We start from the raw sequence: 26,970 nt of genomic DNA on the forward strand, positions 1-26,970 counted from the left end.
TCTGTCAAGTCAGCAGCACTAAATGTTAATAATGTAATTGTTAATTAATAGATTTTGCTTTGCAGCTGTTTTCCAGAAGGTAAGTGAACCATTGAAGGGGTCTTCCAGATGAAGTGAAGGGCTTATAAAGCATCCACCTCATTAGCCAGTGGTACTGTATGTACATAATACAAAGCTGGACTGATTTAGTGATTGAATGTCTAGTAAGCATTTGAATACTGTGCTAATATGAATTAGTTGTATTATGAGAGGATGAGATTTTGTGGAACATGCAGATGTTTGTATTCAATGGAACATTTTGTGATTTTTTTTTTGTTAAATACTCAGAAATGTGCACAGGGTTTGGTTGGTGGCAGATAAACGCTTTATTTGTTTTGTGGCGTTCTGCGGGTAGACTTTGGACTCATGATTTTACTGGGCATTTCTAAAATCCTGCCTACAGCCCTGCAAGGTCCACTCACTTGCTTTTTCTGGAGCTTTCAATTGCATCTCATGGTCCTCCTCAGAATTTTCTATTTCTCAGAAACAGCTCATCTGTCAGTCTTCAAAAAAATAATCTCTTCTCTGTGTTAAAGAAAAATTAAAAATAAAATGTAATTATTGCGTGACCTAAGTAAACGCCAACACAAGATGTGGGTGAAAACTCTGGAAAAAATCTAGTAAGTGGGCCTTGAGTTTGGCTTTTTGCAACTAGTAAAGTTAACTTGATGTGTGAAGTGTCCAGAGATATAGTTTGGGATTAGTTTTCTCTCTAAACTGTTGTGTAGTCTCAAAACATGAAAATGAATAAGTCTTTTTATAACATCTATGACAGGAAAGATGTCAATTGTTTTTGGCCATCTGGAAACTACCATTATTCCCATCCTCTGAAATGTTACTGTAGCATCTGAAGTACATTAACAAAAGGCTTTACAGTTAGTTATGCTTTGGAGGGGAGGATATTAAAAAAGGGTTCCTTGGTACCGAATTGAAATGTTTTCATGTCCAATACATTTGTGGTCTGACTTGCTTTGTGTGTTCACTTCACAGAATTTGATTTGATAATTATTTTAGAATGCACACTTACTATTTTGATTATAGTATAAGCCTTTTGCTTAACATTATTTCTCAGTGTGTGTTTGTGTTTACCTCTAAGGTCAGCTCATCTTTCTGTGAGTGATGCATTTACAGACTGCACAGAATACGAGATTGCAGAAACAATGATGGCCGTTTGTTACCACCTAGTGGTTGAATTAGACACATGGACTGGCCAACAGATTCAACTGCTAATGACATGATGAAATGACAAACAACTGTATTGAATGAATTAAGGACATTAGTCTCCAACCTCATTTTCCACTAAGTACTTCTGCCTAAATGCAAGCAGGTGTTTAAAACTGGATCTCAAACCGCCCCTGTTCCACTTCACCCCTCCACTGATTTTACTGTACTTTTTCCCTTTTTAAAATCTATTACTCTGCAATTAACACTTAAATCACACATCAGATCTTGATGAACGAATTAATCAAGTTGAAAATCTGTACAGATGTACATTGTATAATCTGTTGAGAACAAAATGACGTATCAACGGTCAATCAATGGAAACCATAATCATCAACCCACTGAGGGTTGGATTCAAAATCAAAATCAATTGTCTGTGGCCACCACATGCAAAACCATTCCCTTTATGTGGGTTGTCTTGCTGTTGCCTCTCCATTGCACCTGTTGTCACTTTCATTTGCACTAAAGCAGGTGAAAATGATTCACAAATGAACAGATTGATATCCCTGAAGTTTAAGTGACAAGGTGTTATACTGTGATGATTAAGTGTTCACTTCATTTTTTTGAGCAGTGTATGAAGGTTAGGCCTACTGAGGAAATCTGAACGAAAGGTATCAATCTCTGTTAGGATAAATAACAAGATTATAGAGTAATGTTTTATATATTTAAGTGTCTACTAAAGAGTTTTTTGTGTTTTTTCTAGACAAAAGATGAGTTTCTCGCAGTTCCTCGTCTCAAATGTTTTCAGTAGCAGATTTTCCTTGAGATTTTAACCTTTTGACTGTCATGTAGAAGATGAGGGAGCAGCATGGAAACCTATTTTAATCTAGAACCAACTCTGAGTTCTTTTAAATCAAAGCTTAAAACGTTCCTGTTTGCTGCTGCCTTTTCTTAAACCAGATAATGATCTTATACTGCACTAGAGCTTTTACTCTTGTGTGTTATATTCTATTTCAGCTTATATCCTAGCTTTTATTTTTAGATTGTTTTAATTTTCTAATCTTTAATGTTTTTATAACTGTTTCAATTATGTCTTAATGTTCTTTTGCACTTTGTCGCAATGTTCTTGAATGTTTATATAAAGCACTTTGAATTGCCCTGTTGCTTAATGTGCTCTACAAATAAAGCTGTCTTGCCTAGAACGTGAACGCACCGTGGACTGTTTTCAACGGGACGGCTACGTCAGCAACCACTGATTGGTTAAGGCAACATGACTCCTCCTCCCAGATTTTACTGGAAGCCGATTGGCTGTCGAAAGACATATCCCGCCTCTACATCATTACTCTGTTCCCATTGGTCCAGCGGGTCGGAGTCCAGAGAACAACAAACAAGATAGGGTGAAGACCGTCGGGATGGATGCAGGTAAACCAGATTTTATAGTCAAAATAACATTTATTTCTCTCCCTCAGCGAGCTAGTATTGACACAAAATAACCACAACAACGCCATGTCATACCTGGCAACACATTCACTGCTCTGTCATGACAGGATTAACCAACAACTCCAGCTGGCAGCCCGACACAACACAGAGCCGCTGGTAGCCTCGCTGACGTCAGCCTGCTACAGCTACATGCTAACTAACGCTAGCCTGCTGCTGTTATTCTCCTCTTTGACAGCTCGCTGCTCAGCCCTGTAACCTCCTGTGCGGGCCCCAGCTGTCATATGTGTTACTGTCATGTGTTGTGAAGCTTCACTCTTAATAATGTGTTTGTAATGCCAACATGACGTTCCGCCCCAGATGAGCCTCCCAGTGGATGATGCACTGTCACCTACTGTTAGCACTGGGATGCTATTAGCTCTGAGAGGGGTGAACTTATCTGATATATGCTGCAACACTCACCTAGTTTAGTAACTTAATAGTGTTCAGAGCATGCTAACAGACTTCTTAATGTATCCCTTCATTGTTTATGGATGAGCCTGTTTAAATCTCAGCTTTCACTGTCCAGGCTAGCTCACTGACAGCTAGCATTAATGAGCTAGCTAGGCAACTTTGCCTGTTTGTTATTATCCTGTGGATAGCCTTATGTATTGGCATAAACCTTTTATGATTTACTTTAAAAAGTGTAAATACGTTTTCCAGTGTTAACAGACACCAGTTAGCCAAAATCAGATTATTTTTTCTTTCTTAAGAGGAAGTGTCCCCTTTAATGGTGTCCATTACTGTGTTGCCCAATCTTATATCTGGCTTTGAGCCCATTATTTCACACTGCAGTGAAAAGTCTGCAAATACAGGCTGTTAATGTGATTGCTGCTTGCACATCAGACTTCATTAAAAGCACCCACTTTACTTATTTATTACCAGCCAATTGCACAAGGGAGATATATGTTCAGATATTGATACAGATGTGTCACAGTTGTGTGATATAATGTTAGTTCTTTGATTTTGAAGAAGAAAAGCACTTTATTAATCCCCGGGGAGAAATTCATTTTTTTATTCTCTATGTATTTTACATAGTACACACAGGGCCGAATACACACACATGCACAAAGAGGACCTACATGCATTAATGGAGAGATGTCAGAGCGAGGGGGCTGCCCCAGACAGATGCCCCGAGCAGTTGGGGGTTTGGTGCCTTGCTCAAGGGCACCTCGGCAGTGCCCAAGAGGCAAACTGGCATCTCTCCAGTGACCAGTTCACACTCAGTACTTGGTCCATGCGGGGACTTGAACCGGCGACCCTCCGGTTCCCAAGTCAAGTCCCAATGGACTGTGTCATGTGGATTGTCATTTATGTAATCATCCTCTGATATTAAAGAGGTGATTTTACACATTAAATTCAGTTTACTCGCCATGAAGAGTATCACTCAACTTGTGAAACCACTTATAAAATGTTATCTGTGGCCCTGGATGAGCTTTTTTTTTATGTCTGAGAAACCCTAACCCTAATGATGTCATAGTTATGTCGTCAGGGTTATCCCGGCCTGTGCTCAGAGACTACAAAATCATAACAGAATTACTGGAATTACAAAATGGGCTTGTGAAGTTTGAAAGATGTGGACCTTTACCAGGCAGGGAGGGTCAGGGTAAAACAAATACCCCTTTCCAGTTGCATTATGGGAAGTGTAGGATACAGCTTTTTTTTTTAGCATTACCAATACTAGGGTCTAAAGGTCAAGATATCCTGGCATCTGCTGCAACAAAGTTGACCATTCTTTTTTTAAGTCTCTCACAAGCTTCCCAATGTTATGGATGTACAATATTAAATTGCTGGAGTACCCCTTTAAATACAATTTAAGTTTTTCCCAGGTTGTCAAGCTTTTTTGTAAAGTGTGTTAATTTCACTATGAAATGTATTTAGTAGGAACTTGAAACTTACTAGTTTATTTATCCCACAGGGAGATTCCTCCCCCACTTACTCCCTAGCATATAAATTGTGACCCAGGTTAATCTACAGAAACAAAGATTAAAAACCATAGATACCTTTTTAAAAAATGTATTTATAAATAACATCCTTCCTGGAAGTGACTGGAATTCTTCTCATGCAACTAATGGGTACCACACCTTTACTCACTAACAAATAGCCTCACATTTATTAGCTGCATCAAGTGGTTAGCGGTGAACAACGTGACCACCAGCAGTTTCTCCCCTGTGATTTCCCACACTTATAGTTGACTCTTGACCTCTTTTGCAGCAACCTTGACATACGACACACTTCGCTTTGGAGAGTTTGAAGATTTTCCTGACACCTCAGAGCCTGTGTGGATCTTGGGGAAAGAATACAATGCACTCACAGGTAGGACTGTGTTGAATATACAATGTTTATGTGAGACAGAGTTGTAAAGAATCCTATTAGCAAGCATCAACTTTTGTCTACGGTTGTTTTGTAATGTGGTGATTTCTGGTCTTCATGTAGAGAAAGATGAGATTTTATCAGATGTCACTTCACGACTGTGGTTCACGTACAGAAAAAACTTCCCACCAATTGGTAAGTGAAAAAATGTGTATTTGAGCTTGATGAGTTTAGAGATTTGACTTTTTCACATTTAATTACAAAAGGGGGTCTCATGCATGATTGTGTTGCAGGTGGGACAGGACCAACATCAGATACAGGATGGGGCTGTATGTTACGGTGCGGCCAGATGATCCTAGGAGAGGCTTTGGTGTGTAGACATGTAGGCAGAGGTAAGACAACTTAAAAAAAAAAAGATATCTCCCTTATAGATATACATAGATGAAACCTGAGTGTGGCACTACCAGCTCTTCTCCAGTAAAATGAGTACACTATACCAGACAGAGCTTGTTTGAAACTGGCTTGATAACTGGCTTATTGTTCTCAGACTGGAGATGGGCCCAAGACCAGAAACAAAGAGAAGAGTACATCAGTATTCTCAACGCCTTCATTGACAAAAAAGACAGCTACTATTCCATCCATCAAATCGGTGAGTAGTGAGTGTCAGACCTTTCCAATGTTATCAAGGACTCACTCAGGCGGTCCTGAAAGAGTTTGCATAACATTGTTTCTTCTTTGTTCCTAAATGCTGCAGCCCAAATGGGAGTTGGAGAGGGAAAGCCTATAGGCCAGTGGTACGGACCAAACACAGTGGCCCAGGTTCTAAAGTAAGTACTGTAAAGGAACTATAAGTTAGTAAGGGCGCTTTCACAAGCCAGCATCTAGTCTGTTTTAATCAAACTCTGGAGCGGTTCGTTTGGGAGGTTGTGAATGCAGTAAACATACTCTGGTGCGGACCAATACAACCAGCCTGAGACCACTTCTCGCAAAAGCAACCTTGTTACCAACACAAGGGGCTATCAGGAGAGGCGGAACAGTACGGTGACATTATCATAAAATTCACCATCTGTACAGTAGACATTCGAGCCATGTGTTTTAGTTGTTTGTATTGCATCATTTCTTTGCCTTTTCTTTATTTTCCACTCTCACCATGTATTCATCCATCCCACAGTCAAAAAAAGATACTGTACACTGATGAGGTTCTAAACAATTTAAAGAAATTGTCTTTCCAATTTGGTAAAACGCGGAAGTGTGACTATCTCAATGTGCTGTCTTGCTTTCAGGAAGCTGGCAGTGTTTGATACGTGGAGCAGATTAGTCGTGCACGTGGCGATGGACAACACTGTGGTCATCGAGGACATCAGTGAGTGCAGTTGTGTTTCAGTGTTTTTTTTCCTGTCATCATTCATTATCATAAGCAGTTTAAATGTGCTTGTACTCCAGGTTAAACAGTGGGCCATGCTGGGAATGTATACAGAAGTAGTACTTCAGTTAAATATGACTATTATTACAGGACAAAGTTTCTGGGTGAAAACAAATACAAATGGGAGTTGAAGTAAAGTAAAGGAGTAAAGTTCCTCAAGCAACAATATTTTGGTGCTTTTCCATGTGCAAATATATACAAAGGAGCAGTTAAAAAAAAAAGGCCTTTTAAAGGTGCTAAATGCCAGATTTGGAGAACTTCTATTGCCTCTGCACGTCTCTCAACATGGTGACGGCTGAGCCACTGGCTCGCAGCTAACGGTGCTAACAGCGCTAACAGTGGAAACACCGGTAACAATGTTGACAGAGCTAGCAGTGTTAACCGCGGGGGGAACTGGAGGGTGGGTGCTACGCTTCGTTGATCGGGACGCCGTGAGCTAGCCAGTGGGGCACAAACATGTACTAAAAGCACACGCGGCCGGCCGGCTATGTCAACAAAGCACAGAGAAGCTCGGATTATAACACACACAGAGGGAGAGTGACTTCATTCTCTGCTCAGGTAGACATTACTCCTCTATATCTTTAAGCCGCCAACGCATGATCAGTGGTAAAATCGCTGCCATTGTTTTCCTATGGAAAGAGCGGTGCCACCCGACAGGGCGGAAGCGCTACCCATGGCGTGGCGCACCGCTCCCCACCGAGCGCTGCACTCAAAGTTTAAATTGTTTCATCTTTGAACTCGGCTGGAACTGTTGTTGTTACCTAGCAACCATGAATTGCGTTCCTTGTGCTCTTTTTGGGGACATATTTTACCTGCTGCCTCTGCACGTCTCTGCGCCCTACCTCGCAGTGGGTGAAGAGGAAATGTCTTATCAATATGAAGGCAGCTTTACATAGCAGATAGTTGTTTGCTGCTATATAAATGCTCTGGATATCCTATAGGGAACCTTTAAGTGGAACGCTTCCATTAGATGCGCTGCTATCTTAATTCGACTAAAACAGGAAGTAGCTGAGTGGTCAGTGCTAGTATTACTGTAAAGCAGATCTATCTTAATCATTTTCTGACTTGATCCACTGCATGATGACCGAATACTAATCTGTTACAGTGACACATATTCTTATATACATATTCTATATCTTAACATTCTTAACTTTTCTTTTTTTTTGAAGCACAGACAATAGTAATGTTTCAGTAATTTTGTGGGTATTATTGCGATTGTTTTTTCTCTGCAGAGCGTCTCTGTATGCCCTGGCTGGAAATTGCAGCAGCATGCTGTGAACCAGAGGGAGCGGGGGAGCTCAACGGCTGCCTGGAGGGGGCGTGTGCTATGGCCGAGGAGGAGACGGCTCTCTGGAAACCTCTGGTCCTGCTCATCCCCCTCAGGCTGGGCCTGAGTGATATCAACGAGGCCTACATCGAAACCCTCAAGGTGAAGTACTTCTGCGTCTGTATTCCCATTGTGTATATACTGGATATGTGTATGTGTTCAAACAATTTATCAATCTTAGAAATGTTCTATGAGGTATAATTTAAACAATAGCTCACGACAGGCCGTGGTATATTGGGATTATATCACAGCTAAGGGACGTTGTTTGGCCCGACGCTAAGCAACCATGACAACACATTAGTCCAATGTGTTTCTTTTCTCAGACGCGGAGTGATAGAGTGCAAAGGAATTAGACTTCATAGCAGTGGTATGTGGGTATTATATCACGGCTATGAACCAATCAGAGTGCTTGATTTGAGCTACCTGTTTTTTGTAATGGCTAATAACTGTATATCCTGAAATAATGGGGTTGTCACTGGAAACTGGATTTACAAAATGAGACAACTGAATTTCCTGTTTGATATTTTTATTAAAGAAACATTGACTTTAAGGCTGACCCGAATGCTTTAAAGCTTCGAAGCTTCCACCGTTGCCATGGTAATCGACCTCCAAATCAGTATATATGTATGTATGTATATGTATATGTATGTATATATGTGTATATATATATATATATATATATATATATATAAATATATATATATATATATATATATATATAAATAAATAAATTATGTTATAATAATGTATAGATCCCAAAATAGCCCATGAAATAAGCAATAATCCCACAATTCATATTCAACATTAATTATTATTAGTTATTCTCAGATGGATATGGCTGTTTGTTGTGTGTAGAGGTGCGTGTGTGTACAGTAGTGCGACAGCAGCACTGTCCGGGGCACTAAAACAGGGAGGTAGAGACCGACAGACAGAAGAACGTGTCAGCCTTCTGCTCTACGTCGCGAAGCAAAGCTTCAAATACCTTAGAATATTTCTCACTGAAGCTTCGAAGCCCAAAATACGGTATTCGGGACAGCCCTAACTGACTTTTACATTATCCAAAGACTGTAGTTTTTAAGATTAGCTTTTTCTTTTTTCTTTTTGTTACTAATTCCAGTGTTGTCATTAATTGTAGTCTAAATTGCGTTACTCGTGTGGTGACTCAGCACCGACTTCAGATTAGTCTGTGCTGTCAACTGCAGTTTCACAAAGGTTACTTTAATAAAAAGAAATGAGGAAGTTGTAAGGGTCCCTGCATGCTGTTTTGCACCAGTCTACGTGTTCTCACACATGACTGCAAACCTCTGAAACTACTGTGGTTGGCATGCAAATATACTTTTGTCCAGGATATTGCTTTATCTGCTACGAAATGGCAGTGACAACTGAAACGATTATCTAGTAAAGGGAATATGTAAAATGAACATCAGGATATATACGCTGGTTTAAAGCTGCAGTCGGTAACTTTGAGCAAATATGATAACAAAAAGTTATTTTTATAAAACGGTCACTATATCCTGACAGTAGTGCATGAGACACATAATCTGAAAAAGGGCATGGTGAAATCTGGCAAATGCCATTAGGAGCACTTGGAGGACACAGAGGCACATGATGTTTTTTCAGATTATGTGTCTCATGCACTACTGTCAGGATATAGTGACCGTTTTATAAAAATAACTTTTTGTCATCATATTTGCTCAAAGTTAGCGACTGCAGCTTTAATGAAGTTAATGCTGTGATGATATGTGTAGCCTACATTTCAAAACAAGACACTGTAGTGAACTCAGGTTTGTACGTGGGAATCCACAAGTTAGTTGGTTTTGCGTCGACCTTGTGGGTGGCTTTCTGGTGGGCTTGCTGTAGAATTGCCCACATTGTAAGCCCCATAAAGAACCAAACTTTAAACTAATAACATAAAAACAAAACAAATGGTACACTTTTGAAAATGGTCGTAATGTCTTTTATATGTTGTTTGTACTAAATTGGCTAAAAGATTTATGAAAATAAGAAGTTAAATTAGCACTGAGGCAAAGTCAGCTACAGCTGGGGTGAGATAAACCCTCTTGTCTCTTTTCACAGCAATGCTTCATGCTGCCTCAGTCCCTGGGTGTTATTGGGGGAAAACCCAACAGTGCCCATTACTTCATTGGTTATGTCGGTATGTCTAGTCTCTGTGTTTGTGAAATAAACACTCAACTGTGCACTGCACACTCATGCTCACCATATTAATTCCACTTCTACCAAGAGAACAATCTAATTATAAACATGCTTCTCCCCCCCCCCCCCCACCCCCAGGAGAGGAGCTCATCTATTTAGACCCACACACCACGCAGCCTGCAGTGGAACCGTGTGAAGATGGCCAGGTCCCTGATGAGACGTACCATTGTCAGCACCCACCCTGCCGCATGCACATCTGCGAACTGGACCCGTCCATCGCAGCGGTAGGAATGCTAGGGAGGCTTTTATAGCGCAGCTTGCGTATCTCAAACTAAAGCCCTTTGTTAAGAATGTGAATGTGAGTTTTACAGTAAGTCAGATGTTCCGTAGCTGATTGTTTTCTGGTGTCCGCCAGGGTTTCTTCTGCAGAACAGAGGACGAGTTTGATGACTGGTGTATGCGCATAAGAAGGGTACGTTTCTGTGAACACTGCTCTTTTGTTGCTCCCTTCACTCTTTTACAGCAGTTTCTTGTTAGAGGAATGTATACGTCATAAAATGCTGGTCCTTCTCTTCTAGCTGTCCTGCAACAGAGGAGGCCTGCCCATGTTTGAACTCGTAGACAGTCAGCCCTCTCACATGGTCTGCATGGACGCCCTGAACCTTACTCCTGGTAGATGAACTGCATGCTTTTTTGCAAAATATTTTTTTTAAATCCATTAATGAAAATGAATGGTAACGATTTATGTTAAGGTTTGGTAATAAGCGTTAGTTAGTAGGTGATAAGGCCCTTATAATTTCCTTATAACATGTTTATTAACATTTATATGTGTTAATATTGAAAGAAATGGCATTCCATACGATGCGGCCACAAAGAGAATGTTCTATAAAACATAGCTTCAAACAGGCCTTTGAAAAAAAGAATTGTACAATTATTAGTACAACAGTATCTTTCAATATTTAAAAAAAAAATGTGATATGATTAGGAATGATTTATGTTTTCAGAATTTTAAAATATAGAATTTACATCATGTTGAAAGATACTGTAATTGTACTATTAATTATACTATTTTTATATTTAAATTAAATTATATATATGTTTTTTTGTTTTTTTTTTAAAGTTATTTTTTGGGGTGATTTTTAAGCATTTTATTGATAGGACAGTGGATAGAGTGTTGGAAAGGGGGAGAGAGAGAGATGACATGCGGAAAGGACCACAGGCCGGATTCGAACCCGGGTCCACCGCTGCTAGGACTGAGCCTTGGCATTTACATGGGCGCTCGCTCTACCGACTGAGCTAACCAGCCACCCATATATAAATATGTTTTTTAATTTTATTTTCTGTTTAAGGCTATGTTTTATAGAACGTTCTCTTTGTGGCTGTAAGTGGCTTGATAAAATGTTCAGATATTTGCATTAAGACGTGCAATATATAGCATATAATCACAGTGCAAGAAAGTAAATGCAGAATGCTTATAAGTAGGATCTATTAAATGTGTTAGATATAAATGCCAGAATGGTATAAATAAGAAATGAATAACAGTATTTCTTGAATGTATTATACAGTGAATGAATTATTGTACAGTCAAGTCAGTATTGTATATAGATCTAATCTATTCATCTAATTAGGGCAGAAAATGCCCAAAAATAATCTTAAAAGAAACAGTTTATTACTGATTTATTAACCTTAATAAGCATTGTTTTCACTTTAAATTGGGTGCCTGCAAAAAACGTAGTTAAATGTTAATAAGTGCATAGTTAATTGCTAATAAATCAAATTAAAAATGATTAATAAGTAGTAATAAAAGTATTTATTAATCTTAATAAAGCAACAAAAAAAAGGTTCGTACAGGTTTAACAATGATATAATAGGAAAGTTAGTTAAATAGTTAGATAAATATGTTTAATGCTATTATAAACAATTATAAGAAACTCATAGGGCTTTTATTATTGTTCTTAAGAAGTCTATAAACTCTTAACAAGTTTCTTAGTAAGTGCTAATAAATGTGTTATAATCTAACAATAAATGTGTTTTATAATGCTATAATTAAGTCTTAACACATTAATGTTAAGCATCTTTTAAGGGTCTTATTATCTATTAACAAACACTTATTACAGAACTTTAATATAAAGCATTACCAAATGAATTTTAATGTTTGTTTTTTTCTTTTACGTGTTGATGTTCCCTTCACAGATTTCTCAGACTCGGACAGGTTGGAGCGGTTCTTCGATTCAGAGGACGAAGAGTTTGAGATCCTCTCCCTCTGAGGAGCACACGAACAATGATTTGCTGTTGTCTGACAGCTGGCGAGAGATTCTCTGTGTCTTCTCTGTATCAGAAGGGAAGCCTGAGGGGGGATGAACATTAACTGGAGACCTCTTGAGCCAGTCCAGCTCCAATGGCGTAGTCAGTCAGTGTGCGTCACACAGCGTTCTTCTTCAACAGCCTCCGAACGCTCTCTGTATCCAACATTGAGACTGCCTGGTGGAAGCCGTAGCAGGAGCTCAGGATCAACTCTGTATGCACATCTTCACATACATGTGTTTCCATTCGAGTCTTAACACTTTCAATGTTTATTCTGAAGTGATATGGTGCCTTTCCCTGACTCCATAGGTAAAATTGCCATAACAGTTTTATGTTGTATAGAAACCCTGCGGTTCATGATGCCCACGGCTTTGTCACTAATAACTCTGGTCTGTAACAGCCTGTAATGAAACCAAATTAAGTCAAATCTGCAGACAAGTTGCATTTAATTGCTCATGCAAAGTATCCTTGCCAAGTTTAAAACATGTACACTAGTTAATTTGAAGATTATTTATTTAATCGACACAGTATATAGACAGGTGAAAGAACAATACACATGTAAGAGGATTAAAAACAAATAAAGTCAGAATCTGACATTTGACGATGGTATATCTCTCTTTAATTTCAAGAAATGATATTTGAATCACAGCCGAGGCATTTCTCTTCCGCATTCAAATAAAGGAGCTCAAGGAAAGCGTGTAGAAGAGTCATTTAGTTGCTGCACCAGCAGACTGTTTTCAGCCTTTCAGACCTGGTATAAACATGCGTCCTGAGTGATCGGATCACTAGTGGTCAGCTCCAAGTACAGATGTGAACGCAATGTTAATAAAAATGTACCTGATTTCACAAATATGTAGGGTATTACTGCTGACATTCATGTAATATTACATCACATCGTCTGCTGTATTAGCCGTGTGTTTACTACGTGTTTGTTTGCATATAGAGCGGGGAAATGAGATCGGATCACAAGTGGTGATCTCAATCAAGACGCGTGTGGAGACGCATTCTAATTCCAGGTGTGAACAGATGTACTTGAAGCTGTCCACGTGTGTTCGGATCACTCGGGACGCATGTTATTGGTGTGAACAGGTTCTGGTCTCAAACCAGCAGAGACTGGTTCACGTTCACTTCCACAGCTCTCCGAGCTGCAGGTTCTGAGCTGTGTTGACAGCGTTAAGGCTGTGGGCTGTGATGTCCTCGTGCACATCTTCAACACTCTTGGCAGCATTGATTACCTAGAGCAAATAAGATGTTTAATATGATTGATCTAAATAACAGCTGGGAATAAATTTGCACTCCAGAGCCGCCTCATACCTGCCAGTTGACTGAAGGATCCTTCATCAGCTCTTCAAATTTCTGTTGAACCGCCTTTTGGAAAGCACTGGTCTCGTATCTTTCTTCTCCGAACTTACCTCTGAGAGCAGCCTCAGCCGGACTGAGCTGCAGGAACATAACGAGGTCCGGCTTTGGCAGTCCCACGTCAGATTTCATGCACCAGTCCAGACAGAAACCCTGAAGGAGACGGACACGTCAGACTATCCTCTCGAACACACACTGAGTCACGCTGTCTGATGGATGCAGAGTTTGAAAGGCTGAGAGAGGACTCACTGGCTTTGCGCTGGTGAAAGCAGCTCCAGAGAAGGCGTACCGGTCTACGACCAGAGTGATGCCTTGCTCCAGCTTCTTCTTCATTAAAGGCCTGTGGTCACAATTAGTTTATTATGCTGCATAAGGAAATGTAGGCAATAATGTGTAGAGGCTAGAGGAAGCTTGTCAAGGCTAATGACGAGAGACAAAAGAATATGCATTTTCAGATTGGAGCTTGCATCATCGCTTATATAGGACTCCAAGAAGAATCCAAACTAACAAATAAATAGGCACCTTCATAGAGGGAGAGAAAATGTACATGTACTCAAAGTTCTGTGTATTTTCAAAGGACAAATCTGGTGTCCTTATGTATCTTTGTTATTGTCAACAGATCCCATGAAAAGACTGAAATCAACAATGTGTTAGTATGTCTCACAATACTTTGACTTCCCTACCCTGTCTGTGGCTTGAAGCTCATGGCTTATACTGAAGACTCTGAATCTTTAAAAATATCGGACGCCTGGGTTAGCTCAGTTGGTAGAGCGGGCGTCCATGTATTAAGGCTTGATCCTGACCGCGGCGGTCCGGGTTCGAATCCGGCCTGTGGCCCTTTCCGCATCCACTCTCTCTCTCCCCCCTTTCAAGACTCTATCCACTGTCCTGTCAATAAAAAATGGAAAATGCCCCCAAAAAAATAACTTTAAAAAAAAAAAAAAAAAATATCTCAAATATTTTTCAAATGGGTAAAAAGAAGTACTTTAGACAGCAAATTTAGAAACTCAGTTACTCCAACTGCTGGAGTAAATGGTGCTTTTGTTGGTGAGTATTTACAGCAGCAGGATGGTGTGCTAGGGATTGAGTCAAAATTAACAACAGTGCTGTGTTCATGGTGATGAAGGAACATGTCACCCAGTGCAACAGTAGTAGTAGTTTTTTGACAACAATGGACCTCTGTGGCAAAAAGGAATAAATTATATCGGGGCATTGACAGTACTTGTCAGTAGTAGGATCGATTAGGTTTTGGTCTTTTTATGGAATATATTGACAATAAGAAAAAGGTCACCTGACTTATCCTTTAAGGTACTAGCACTAGATGTACTCAATGATGTAAATGTTGAGAGACTTGCTTAGTTTTACTCTATTCACTGAAGAGGGAAATCTTGGAACTTTAGTCTTTTTATACCAAAGTAGGCAGTGGTCAGATTCAGTGACATCAGGGCTTAGTAGGCTACAGCATTAAAAGGGTCAGTTCACCCATCACTCAACCCTAACCATATAACCAGCACCCAATACAATATGGCATGAATGGAATTTTGTTTAGGTTCGCACAGCATTGGAAAAAAAGTTGGAGTACTATGTCCAGTCTTTTTCTTCAGTACGAATGTTGTGCCGGTGAGATCTGTAGATTATCCAGTCATCCGGGTCTTTGTTTCTGGCTTGGAATTTAACTTTTCAATACTCTAGTAGTCTAAAGTTACAAACCCAGTCTTGTCTCAAAATTACCACCAAAGGGAGTTACTCTCCCCCACAGAAACACTGCTCCTGAACTGCCTGAACCGCATTGCTTGAAATCCTACCTTTTCTTCCGTAACATGGTGATGTCACCAAGTAACACAATTTGCCTAGCGGCTAGTTTGGCTCGCCGTTAAACAAAACTAGTTCAAGCGGTGCTGGAGAGGAGTCTGAAAAGTTTGGTTCGCTTTACCAATCATAACAGTAGACCAGCTGACCAATCAGAGCAGACTGGGCTCAAACAGAGCGTTTCAGACAGAGGGTGAAAAGAGGTGCTGCAGCACAGCCGGTATGAGAAAAGTAAAGCGTTTTTTTGAACATTAAAGCATGTAAACATGTTCCAGTAGAAACCTAAAATACAAGCATGCACCTGAAAATAAGCACACTAGGTCCTCTTTAACTGCAAAACGAACTGTAATGGAAACATCTCTTTTTGTAATTTGAGTGAACTGACCCTTTAAAGTTGTTCTTACAGCTGATGAGTCATTCTTCATGGTGAGTACTGTTCAGCACATTTTGTGGACCTTTTTTCACAGCTTACATTTTGACTCGTCATAGGAGGAAAAGCACCAGTAAGCTGTTCCAGTGAGCCAGGACCTCCACTAAGAGGAATGCAGCCATCATCAATTGACGTAAACTCTACATGTACTTACACCAGTTCCCATCGGTTTGCAGAGAACAGCAGGTGCACTGTGTGGTCCTCCAGGTCACTCTTCTTCTCCAGGTAAGCGCTGATCAGCTGTCCAATAGTCGTGGTCCTGTCTGAGCCCAGTAAACAACAACACATTAGACACATTACTTGCACTGCACACCTAAACCACAGTCATGCTGACGTTAAGCCATGTAAAGAGTGAAACGCAGCCTGCCTCACCGGGGAACCTCATCCCCTCTGCGGGCCTGCCGCTCTGCTGCAGAGTCTGAACCAGTTTCTGACACTGAGTAGTTTTCCCAGCTTTGTCGACTCCCTCCAGCACGATGAGCGCTCCTCTCTTACAGGCCATCGCTGTATGACTGTAGCAGCGCTGTCCGGGAGATAAACCTCACTACACAGCAGGCATGGATCTATTATTCTATAGGCATGAGAGCGGGAGCACTCTTATCACAGTTTACCCGCCTTTTAAAATCGCAGATGTCAACAAGGGGGTAGGAAGACGCACTTCTTCTTAGGTGCATTACCGCCACCATCTGGACTGGAGTGTGGAACAGAAGATTGTGCAGAAACAAAATAGAACTAAAAAAAATAATAAAAAAAATAATAATAATGAAAACTCTAGATTCTTTTAACTAAATCAGTTTTTCTCAAAAACTGAATAATTTCACTGTATATATTAAATGCTTTATTCCCCAATAGACCTGACACTGAAAAGTCCTGATGTTTTGCCTTCCTTAAAGTGGCAGTAGGCAACTATATTTTGGCATAATTTGGCAAAAATTCCATAATAACCTTTCAGCATATTGTAATTCAAGTGATCTGAGAGAAAACTACACCTCTGCACCTCCTCATGGCTCTGTTTACAGGCTTTAGAAAATCTTGCCCGTGACGGCAGACTTTGACCAATCACAGGGCATTTCAGAGAGAGAGCGTTCCTATTGGCTGTTCCACAAAAGGAGATGCGCGTTCACGTCTGGTCTCTGCAGATAGTGAAAGCCTCGGTCAATGGCGGAACAACCTACTGGAAAGCTTGCTATTCCAGCATTGGCAGCAACTGCCTACACCTCAAAACAACCCAAAAAAGAAAGACAGACTTTCAAAAAGACAGTCCAAACTGTTGATGTCGTTAGAAGGTAATGTGTAGCTCGCTGCGGTAGCCTCCTCAGATGTAGCGAGCACGTATGAAGCGCGTGCATATGCCCGTTCTCGTGTGGGGGGAGGGGCTTCGGACAGAGAGCGGAGAGAGGAGAGAGCAGCTCGAGGGGATGCAGGATTTTGCGTTTTCCGGATTTCTACGCACTGCAGCTTTAATGTCTGAAAAAGGTGATTCCTCTGGATAGTGTAATTACTGCAGTGTATCAGTATGTGTTCAACAGTTTCTGGCTGGTTACAGTGTGTACATTTCCCAGTTGGGTGCTTGCCTATTCGATATAATGTTTGATTAAGACCTGTATGTCCGATTCTTAGTCGAGTGATGATATTTTCTTCCCTTCTTTTCCAGCCCACCTTTCTCCCTGCTCCAACATGTTTCTGTATATTCTACATATGCCTTCCAGTTTCCTGCTCATCCCAGTACTTCTGCCATACTTTTTGTGCATAGTTCTTGATGAATGGTTTAGCCTCAGCTTTACTTAATGGAATTTGTAATTCTATATTCTTAATTCTTAGTGTTTGTTTGGCCAGAATGTCTACCTGCTCATTTCCTTCCACACCAACATGAGCAGGAACCCATATGAATCGTGTACCTGTGCCTTTTATTTCCATCCTATACATAATGAGAAATATTTCATTAATTAAATCCGTTCTGACTGATGATCTACCAGATCCTATGCTTGTGAATGCTGAAAAACTGTCAGATGCAATAACAGTGTTTTTAATTTCCCTCTCCTCTATCCACTGCAGGGCCAATAATATTGCCAATATTTCTGTAGTATATACTGACACATAATTTGATACTCGTTTCTTGATGTAGGTCTCACTCACCGGGATATAAACTGCTGCACCTGCACACCCTGTCTCAGGATCTTAGGAGCCGTCTGTAAATAAGAACACGGAGTCTGTGAAGTGCTGATCCAAATAATTCTGGACTATGCGCCATGCTGGAATTTTCTTTGACTTCTCCTTCAATTCCTGCTGTATATTGAGGTCAACATTTGGTAAGGGGAGTAACCAGGGAGGAATGGAAGAAACTGAAACTGTAGAGCAATATTGGAATTGACATAACCCTATGTTTTCTGCCTTTGCATCACCTACCCACCCAAAGCTTATGTTCCCAGCAGTCTGTCAAAACATTTTTGGTAGGGTGAGTTTCATAATGCCCCTGAAGATTAACCCAGTATGCCAGCATTAATTTTATTCTTCTAATCCGTAGGGGCATTTCTCCCACTTCCACTTGCATTGCTGATACCGGAGATGTTCTGAATGATCCACTAATGATTCTCAAAGCCTGAGCTACATCTAATTTCTTAAGGTTTGATTCTGCTGCTGACATGTAAGCTACACACCCATAGTCAAGGACAGATCTCATGAGAGCCCAGTATATATTTTGTAAAGATGCTCTACTTGCTTCCCACTCCTGTCCTGTCAAACAACGCAGTATACTGATGACTTTTTTTACATTTGCTCCTGATTTTATCTTAATGAATGTTCCATGTGAGCTTTTCATCAAACCAAATCCCCAGAAATCTAACAGCTTTGACTTGCTCCAGAGATTGATCATACAGTTTTAGGGAAATGGGTGCGATTTTACGCCGTTTTAAGAAACAAATAACTTGTGTTTTTGCTACTGATGACTTGAATCCCCATTTGTTTGCCCATTTCTCCACCTCAGCTATTGCAGCTTGCATTTTCTTATTAACAAATGATACATTGCGGCCTCTTATCCAAAGAGCTCCGTCATCCGCGTACATAGACTTTCCTATATTTTGCTCAACCTGAGAAAATATATCATTGATCATTATATTGAATAATAACGGACTACAGACACTACCTTGTGGAGTTCCATTATCCACTGTATATACATTTTAATATTCTGCATCTACTCTTACCTGTATTTTCCTGTCAAATAAAAAGTCCTTCACCCAATTATATGCTCTACCACCAATTCCCAATTAATTCAATTTCATGAGTAACCCTTCTTTCCAGAGCATATCATATGCTTTTTCCACATCAAAGAAGACAGCTAATACTACTTCTTTGTTGGTCTGTGCTTTCCTGATGTCTGACTCTAAGCATAAGACAGAGTCCATAGTATTGCGACCCCTACGGAACCCATTTTGATGTGGAGATAAAAGAGCTTTACTTTCCAGGAAATAGGTTAATCTCTCTGTAACCATTCGCTCCATAATTTTGCATAAATGAGAGGTTAGGGCAATAGGTCTGTAACTATATGGATCTGATGGGTCTTTCCCTGGTTTTAGAATAGGCACTATTACGGCTTGTTTCCACACTGAAGGAAGTTGGCCAGTTTCCCAAACTCTGTTATACAGTCTTAACACAGTGACCAGAGTGATCTGCCATGTTCTCTAACATTTTATAGCATACGCCATCTTTATCAGGTGTGGTCTGACGTGCACTAGTTATTGCTCTTCTCAATTCAAACATACTAAAAGGCAGGTCTATTGGATCTTCTGATGTCTCTTTTTTCTCTAATATTTTTGATTTCTCCAATAAAACTCTATTTCTAGAGCGCCTGGCCTCATCTGTTAGGTTGTCGGAGCTGTGAACTTTCCTGAATGTTTGCGCCAGAAGTTCAGCCTTTTCTAGGTTGCTGACAGCCATTTTATCCCCATTATTCATCACTGGTAATTTATAACTCCTTCTGATCCCACCCATTCTCCTGAATAAAAAATTAAAATAACTTAATTTATTCACTGTATTTCCGAGGTTATTGTTCCCGATTTGATTCTAGAAGGTAGCCCCCCAAGTTGCGAAAACTCTTGCGTGATTTGCGGCTCAATGCATAAACCCAAACATCTCGGCCTATTTAGAGTCATTTTAGTTTGACCTCTCTCACCTTATTTTTTAGCAAGTATTTAAAGGGCAAGATTCAAACCTTTTTTTTCCAAGGTATATTTTCAACAACAGCCCTGTTGACATACAAAACATACAACTTGCGATGTCTTTATTTTTCTTGTTGTTCTGATAGCAGAATGAAAAGCACATCATCATTCAACAACTACAGCTCCTACAAAGCTCGCTATAGACCCTTTATGTGTTGACGTCATGATTACGTCACAGTGTTAGCTGGAGGCAAACACTAGCAGTGGGCTAAAGGTACACATCAATAATGTCCTCTTGCTGTGTTGTTGGGTGCCAGAATCCAGATATCACATACATCTGAGATGACAAACTGTGATTCGAGGCTCTAACAAGCTTCAGTATTGACGTCAGCTAGTAAAGAGGGCAGGATATGGTCTCTCTATACGTGGGAAATGTGTCTAATATACCAATGAAGAATGGAATACTATCATCGCGTGTTTACATTAGACTGACTGCTGCTGACAACAGGTACTATAGCATTATGCAGAGAAGTCCACTGTTCCCATTCAAGTAGTGATTGAGCCACACAAGACAAGTACTGAGAATAATGGTTTATTTATTTGTGACGGAGTAGCCGTCACTGACTGTGGGCAGCGCACACACATCACCTCAGGCCACACACACCAACATTTCTCCGCTGCGCCGCAGGCACACACACACACACACACCAAACATTTCTCCGCTCCCTTCCTGATTCACTCCGTAGTTAAAACACATCGCGACATATCCCTCTCCCCTAAACTGTTTATCAGTAGTGCGACTAAAGGTGCACACTTGATTGTTCTGCTGTTTCCTAGACACATATATTTACACAAACATTATTCTCACTCACCAGCTGCTGAAACGCTGCGTGTCCATCCTGTCATGTCCCATTCATGGGATTGACGAGCAAACAGGGCCGTAACAAATCCCCCCGTTATAAAGGGTGCCCTCGCGCGTTTTTGAGATCATGTGATCAGTTTAAATATGTTTATTATTTGGAATTGTGATTATGTTGCAAATTAACTTGTTTTGGTTGGGGGGGAATGTTTAGACAGAGGTATATCATTTAAAGGTAAAATATGCCTAGGTTAAAGGGACTATAAATATCTTCTATGATGAAAAATAATGTTAATTGTTATTTTTCTGTGTAAGGAATACGCCCAGGGGAGGGGCTATTGGTTTAAAAGGGGGTCATCTTGGCCAGCTGAGGAGAGTCTGATCTTGAAGTGTTGACAGAGAAGGTCACACTCAGGAAGGTAAAATATAGATTGTATTTTTGGATTGTTTTTACCTATTCTGAAAGAAATCATGGAGTTATTGAGGAACTCGATTTTCAGTACTAGTTGATGTTTTGTACATAGCTTATTTTCTATTTTTCATTTTTTTGTAAATAGTAAGCAATGATTGCACTTTGGGAGGCCGGCATAATAAAAAGGGATTAATACAACGTTTTCTGACTATGCCAGTGTTTTTCATGTTGCACGGAGTTTTGACATAGAACCCCGCGACAATTACAGTCTCTTCCTTGATTATCTTCACAGCATCCAACAGCAACATGTTACACTTTGCTCTTGTGGCAGTGTTTCATAGCGTCTTTCAGTGCTGCCGACACCATGTCAACATTGGCCATGCTGCTGTTACATCCCATCAGTCCAACACGCAACACCTAAAAAGACCAAAAACAACTGGGATTTAGGCCATACAGGACTAAGTGACTTGGAAGGCATCGTCTATGCAAGTAGAAACAAAATTATATACAAAGTAATTGACTGATTTTTTTCTCTTACCAAGCCCACTGATGGTCCAAGCCCTCCAGAAATCTCTAAATTATGTGTTTTCATGATGTAGGTTGTGATCTCTTTCCAGTTATATCCATGAGGAGCAACAATAGTGTTAACCGTAGGGAGTCTTGCTTTCTGTAATAACCATTTATCAGATATGATGAATTTTGTCTCACTTTAGAATTTGTATATTACGATCATTATTCTGTCTAGATTCCACCACAGGTTATAATAAAAATGAAATATTAGGGCTGAAACTTGAAAACTCACTTTTTCTTTGACAAAAAGTTTGAGTCCCATGTTCTCTAGGCCAGCGTGGAAATACTCTGCCACTTTGTGATGTCTTTCCCATGAATTCTCCAGACCCTAGCAGAAAAAGGCATAAAAGCAGACATTATAGAATAGCTGACGCATTACCCATATTTTCATTTTGTACATATTAATCTTCAGGGTTTAGTACACATGCCAACAGTCTACTGCCTTGCTTGCAGCTCTGTGAGGCTGTTCTTAGCCACAGTGGTGCTTTGAGCTAAATGTTAGCGCTATACTAACATGCTCACAATGCCAACGCTAACATGCTGATGTTAAGCAGGTGTAAAGTTGACCATGTCCACCATCTTACTGTACAATAACCATACTAACATACTATTAAGTATACCAGAAACAGATTTAGTATGTCCTAATACATACAGTAGTCAAATGCAGTATGCCTAGCAGGATGTCCTGTACCCATAGAACCCATTTTCATTCACATATCTTGAGGTCAAAGGTCAAGGGACCCCTTTTAAAAATGGTCATTTCCAGTTCCAGTCCCTTTGCAACAAGATATGACATGGCTGGTACCACGAGTCATATGATACCAGTATCTTCACTTTAGCTTTAAAACTGAGCCCGCTACAACCTCTAAAAGATCGAATTGCGTTAATACGTTATTATTAAACAGCCCTAATTCTAACACATCCCACCTCTTCAACAAGGACAGCCAGGCTCTCCCTCAGGGAGTAAAAAGCAGTGACTGGACCTGTGTGGTGATATCTATAGAGAGGAAATGGAAAAGACAGAGCAACATTCAGAAATTGTGCAAGTATGGCTGAAACTGAGAGTACAGTTTGAAATCTAATCAGTTCCTGTCTGCAGGAAATAAAAAGAAGTCTTACACTCTTGCTGGCTTGCCATCACATCCCCAGTAGTTTGCGAGCCAACTCAAATCCAAGAAGAATGACACCGGCTTTGTCCTCCGGTTGAATATTTTCTGGCTGTGGACAGATTAAACATTAGATACACAATGCATATATTGTAAACTAAACTTGTATACACATTTCTCACCATGCTTTTTCACTGAAGGAGATGGGTGCTGTACCCGGAGGAGCATTCAGAACCTTTTGGGAGCCTGTGTATAGGATGTCTATACCTGCAAATACAAACATCACCAAAAAAATCTATATTATTTGGTGTCATCAACACAGCTAATGGTTTCATCAGCTGCTCCAGAGAGACTTGAAATCAATCAGGATTTAATACTAAACCTTGCTGGTCCATGTACAGAGGGGTTCCTCCCATTGACGCCACAGAGTCGACAAGAAACAAGCAGTTATACCTGTAGACACGAGTCATAACACAGGTATTATCTGCTCTTATCATTACAGATGTGATGATGACAGAGGAGTGAGCGCTGCATCTTACTTATGGCATAGCTGTCCGATGCCATCTAAAGGATGCAAGACTCCTGTGGATGATTCTCCGTGTGCAAGGAAGAACACCACCGGCCGGTGTTTTGATAAGGCCTGTGATGACACAACGGTATGATCACACAGACTGTAGCTTTGACAGGATTTATTTGAATAACCTGATAACTTGAGAGTCAGAGTGATACCTGCTCAATTTCTGCATTATTGAAGAAACCACCAGGGGGCGCCACAATGGTATTTACTCTGGCACCTGTTGGGTTAACACACATGATATTCTGTGGTTAAATCACTTTTATTCCATCGATTACTGCTGATTTTAAAGAGGACCTATTATGCTTATTTTCAGGTGCATACTTGTATTTGGGGTTTCTACTAGAACATGTTTACATGCTTTAATGTTCAAAAAACGCTTTACTTTTCTCATCACGGCTGTGCTGCAGCTCCTCTTTTCACCTTCTGTCTGAAACGTTCTGTTTGAGCTCCTCCCCCCTCCTGAAAAGCCCAGTCTGCTCTGATTGGTCAGCTGGCCCACTGTTATGATTGATCAATTGAATCAAACTCTTCGGACTCCGTTCCAGCTCAGTTCTAACTAGCTCTGTTTGAGGGTGTGCCAAACTAGCCGCTAGGCAGGTATTATGCAAATGTGTTACTTGGTGACATCACCACGTTACAGAAGAAAAGGCTGGACTTCAAGCGAGGCGTTTCAGGCAGTTCAGGAGCAGTGTTTCTGTGGAGGAACTCCCTTTGGCGTAGGACTTTAACTTTGCAGACCTTTTACATGCACAAAAAACTATTTAACACACTAAAGGAAAGGGAAAAAGCACAATAGCATAATTGGTCCTCTTTAAAGGATAAGTGATGATATTATGTATTTATTGTTATTGTCAACAAATCCCATGAAAATGAGCCCCACCGTTACACTAGGTGACATGTTCCTTCATTATGATGAACATGGGCACTGTAGTTTATTTTGATTCGATCCCACATACATTGTACTGCTGCTGTAAATACTAGCGCACCAAATGTGTATTCATCCGCATCTGAAAATAGTCCCCAACAAATGCACCGTTTACTCCTGTTTAGGTGTTATTTGCTAAAAAACTACAGTGCCCAGCTCTTTTGGAACATGACTGAGCCTTTTTCAAACTATGTAATTGGGATCTATTTTTTAAGATTCACACCTTCAGAAGGAACCAAAGAACAGGACAGGGAAGTCAGAACATATTGAGAGGTGAACTCAAGCATTGTGAGTTTTGGTCTTTTCGTAGGATTTGTTGACAGAAAATTCTAGAATGCGACTAGCCTTACCGATCCTCCCAGCCATGTCTGCTGCTCGCTCTCCCCATATGCCGTTGACTGCAGTCAGTACGCCCTCCCCGGCCTCCACCGCGTTGAAGAGTGCACACTCCATAGCAGTGTGGCCGGTGCCGCTCACAGCTAAAGTCATGTTGTTCTGAGTCTGGAACATGTACTGGATTCCACTTTTGATGTCATTCATTATCTATAACATAAAACGAGCAAACGTTGGTGAAAAAGGTAGTTTAAATAGAAATATATTTTCTATACAATACTACCCTATTGGCTTCAATGAGTGGCAGACTGAGAGAGGTCCTAACACAGGTTAGCCGCAACCCTTTCAATGAAAATTAATCAGCAACATTTCTGGTAATTGAGTCATTTTTAAGAAAAAATGCCACAAATTCACCGGCTCCAGCTTCTCGGACATGACTATTTCCTGGTTTCCTTATAATCTTCTATGATAATAAACAGAATACATTTGGGTTTTGGATTGTTGCTCGGACAAAACAAGACAAGAATCCGATTTATATGCCAAGTACGTACATACATACAAGGAATATGACTCCGGTTTTATGCATCTCTAAATGTACTTGTAAAAAAACACAGCTAGGGACAAGGACAACAAAGCTTGAAAAATAAAATTAACAAATAAACCGGACTGTTAATGTAAATAAAATAAAATAAAATAGGTGTATATATAAATATATCTATAAAAAGATTGACCAACAATAAAATGAGAAATGGAATAAAACATCAATATACAAGTCAAGTGTTCTGTAAGTTGTAAACAATACAAATGGTACAAAGGAATAAATACTGTATGGATATACCAGTACATGGACTGGATGATTAGGTACATGTAAAGATGTCTATATACTGTCTTTACAGTGAATAGGATTTGCATTGACAGTGACAGATGATGAAAATGTGCTTTAGAGTAAATTATAATCTATAAGCAGCGGATATTAAAACACATAGACAACAACACAAGCACACATACACAGTTTGTCGAATAAAGACTTTTAACCATATGGCATGGCTTGGCTGCAGTTTAGCAGTTTCCAGTAGTGGAAGATGTACTTTGATCCTTTACTTGAGTAAAAGCATTAATAACTCAGTGTGGAAATATTCAAAAGTAAAAGTCTGGCATTTAAAATGTACTTAAGTAAAAGTAAGTATTGTCAGCAAAATATACTTTATTATATATAGTATTAAAAATAGTATTCATTATGCAGAATCACCCCTTTAATAGTGTTATATTATTATATAATATATGGTACATGCTACATTTTTCAAACAGTGATTGCTTTTCTGTACACAGTGGAGATGTTGCAAACCACTGTGAAATGTACAATGTGTTTTTGTTTTTTTAATATATCTCAACTGAGCAGGGTAATTGAGAATATAATCATCCCCACACTCCTCCATTATGATGTAGACCGTGTAAATAATTCTTCACTGTTTGGGGTAAGCAGTCTGCTCATAAAAGTTAATGTTTTCTTCTTATGCCTTTCTTCTTCCTTGATAGGCTACATCCTTGAGTTACCTGGAATATCTCTGGATGCATGTGTCCGATGACGGGATTGGCCCCGGCCTCCAAGATCCGTGGAGGAACATTGGAAGGTCCTGGTCCAAACATGTGACGATGAGGAACCGCCAGCGGTTTCTGCAGGCATTTTGGTGGGGGCACAGAGAAAGACGACATGTTCCCAGCAGCGTGACAAGCACAGTAAAACCACAAACAGCCGTGGAAGCAGGTGAAGTAAAGCCTGAGCTGAGCACACCCCTCTGTCTGACCAGTGAGCTCCTCTGGCCTACAGGTCAGCAGTCTGTCACAACACCGCCTGCTTTTATCTCTGGCTTCTTCTGTCAACAAACTTGCTCACTTCTGTGCACAATGAGCAATGAGTAGCTGGATGCTTTTCCCATTTTAAAGATAAGGAAGTCACCCAACATGTCCCCCTCCAATGTTAATCATTAACTCTCCAGAGCATCAGGCTTAACTATTACACCCCGATGCTTTTGCCCCAGTATACAGGATGACATGTCTAACGCTAGTTACAGTTTATAGGGTTATATGTTTAACTTATAAACATGTGAATAGTGTATATAAGCTCAAACAATGTTGGTCTGGAAAAGTCTAGTAATATATAATAGTGAATTTGGTGAAGTATATTGGCAAAATTTTAGCCTTGGTGATGATAAGAGAAAAAAGTAGAAGAAATAAGGTC

The 26,970-nt window shown here is 40.1% G+C and overlaps 3 protein-coding genes and 1 long non-coding RNA gene across 8 annotated transcripts; 2 read left to right on the forward strand and 2 right to left on the reverse strand.

Moving 5' to 3' along the window:
- The first annotated feature begins 2,468 nt into the window (after positions 1 to 2,468).
- atg4b (autophagy related 4B, cysteine peptidase) lies at positions 2,469 to 12,798 on the forward strand. Of its 4 annotated transcripts, none has more exons than XR_005206947.1 (13): positions 2,469 to 2,622; positions 4,891 to 4,992; positions 5,113 to 5,184; positions 5,283 to 5,381; positions 5,537 to 5,638; positions 5,744 to 5,816; positions 6,273 to 6,352; positions 7,645 to 7,841; positions 9,816 to 9,894; positions 10,032 to 10,177; positions 10,323 to 10,365; positions 10,472 to 10,565; positions 12,087 to 12,134. XR_005206947.1 is itself a non-coding variant. In XM_037769972.1 (13 exons), the coding sequence occupies exons 1-13, from the start codon at positions 2,613 to 2,615 to the stop codon at positions 12,158 to 12,160; spliced, it is 1,200 nt and encodes a 399-aa protein (XP_037625900.1). In that variant the 5' UTR covers positions 2,469 to 2,612; the 3' UTR covers positions 12,161 to 12,798. The 4 variants fall into 4 exon arrangements, 2 of the variants coding, with proteins under 2 accessions (XP_037625900.1, XP_037625901.1); XR_005206948.1 differs by having other exon boundaries at positions 12,072 to 12,119; XM_037769972.1 differs by having other exon boundaries at positions 10,309 to 10,365; positions 12,072 to 12,798.
- Position 12,799: 1 nt separating this feature from the next.
- Positions 12,800 to 16,436, reverse strand: dtymk (deoxythymidylate kinase (thymidylate kinase)). The gene is made up of 5 exons (XM_037769975.1): positions 16,168 to 16,436; positions 15,950 to 16,058; positions 13,806 to 13,896; positions 13,512 to 13,709; positions 12,800 to 13,432 (listed from the first exon to the last, which is right to left on the reverse strand). Exons 1-5 carry the CDS (start codon positions 16,295 to 16,297, stop codon positions 13,322 to 13,324), a joined length of 639 nt encoding a protein of 212 aa, XP_037625903.1. The 5' UTR covers positions 16,298 to 16,436; the 3' UTR covers positions 12,800 to 13,321.
- An 829-nt stretch (positions 16,437 to 17,265) lies between these two features.
- LOC119488724 lies at positions 17,266 to 18,395 on the forward strand. Its single transcript, XR_005207025.1, has 3 exons — positions 17,266 to 17,782; positions 17,921 to 18,104; positions 18,320 to 18,395. It is a non-coding gene; the product is annotated as an uncharacterized LOC119488724 (long non-coding RNA).
- Positions 18,396 to 20,525: 2,130 nt separating this feature from the next.
- agxta (alanine--glyoxylate and serine--pyruvate aminotransferase a) lies at positions 20,526 to 26,565 on the reverse strand. 2 transcript variants are annotated; one of them, XM_037771024.1, is made up of 12 exons: positions 26,286 to 26,557; positions 24,749 to 24,941; positions 23,626 to 23,690; positions 23,436 to 23,536; positions 23,279 to 23,349; positions 23,079 to 23,163; positions 22,910 to 23,008; positions 22,718 to 22,787; positions 22,023 to 22,118; positions 21,759 to 21,887; positions 21,484 to 21,637; positions 20,526 to 20,549 (listed from the first exon to the last, which is right to left on the reverse strand). In XM_037771024.1, the coding sequence occupies exons 1-11, from the start codon at positions 26,442 to 26,444 to the stop codon at positions 21,530 to 21,532; spliced, it is 1,176 nt and encodes a 391-aa protein (XP_037626952.1). In that variant the 5' UTR covers positions 26,445 to 26,557; the 3' UTR covers positions 20,526 to 20,549; positions 21,484 to 21,529. The 2 variants fall into 2 exon arrangements, 1 of the variants encoding a protein (XP_037626952.1); XR_005207063.1 differs by lacking the exon at positions 20,526 to 20,549 and having other exon boundaries at positions 21,490 to 21,637; positions 22,019 to 22,118; positions 26,286 to 26,565.
- Positions 26,566 to 26,970: the final 405 nt, after the last annotated feature.

Source organism: Sebastes umbrosus, chromosome 5, assembly GCF_015220745.1.
Source record: "Sebastes umbrosus isolate fSebUmb1 chromosome 5, fSebUmb1.pri, whole genome shotgun sequence".
In the NCBI taxonomy this organism is placed as follows: Eukaryota; Metazoa; Chordata; class Actinopteri; order Perciformes; family Sebastidae; genus Sebastes; species Sebastes umbrosus.

Coding starts and splice junctions, on each gene's coding strand:
- atg4b (XM_037769972.1), top strand. Junction 4,993..5,112: donor AGAATACAATGCACTCACAG/GTAGGACTGTGT, acceptor GTCTTCATGTAG/AGAAAGATGAGATTTTATCA. Junction 10,178..10,308: donor TGGACCCGTCCATCGCAGCG/GTAGGAATGCTA, acceptor GGTGTCCGCCAG/GGTTTCTTCTGCAGAACAGA.
- dtymk (XM_037769975.1), bottom strand. CDS start 16,297: ATGGCCTGTAAGAGAGGAGCGCTCATCGTGCTGGAGGGAGTCGACAAA. Junction 13,897..15,949: donor GCAAACCGATGGGAACTGGT/GTAAGTACATGT, acceptor TTGTGACCACAG/GCCTTTAATGAAGAAGAAGC. Junction 13,710..13,805: donor CTTTCACCAGCGCAAAGCCA/GTGAGTCCTCTC, acceptor CGTCTCCTTCAG/GGTTTCTGTCTGGACTGGTG.
- agxta (XM_037771024.1), bottom strand. CDS start 26,444: ATGTCGTCTTTCTCTGTGCCCCCACCAAAATGCCTGCAGAAACCGCTG. Junction 23,350..23,435: donor ATCGGACAGCTATGCCATAA/GTAAGATGCAGC, acceptor TCGTGTCTACAG/GTATAACTGCTTGTTTCTTG. Junction 22,119..22,717: donor TGGCTGTCCTTGTTGAAGAG/GTGGGATGTGTT, acceptor TTTTTCTGCTAG/GGTCTGGAGAATTCATGGGA.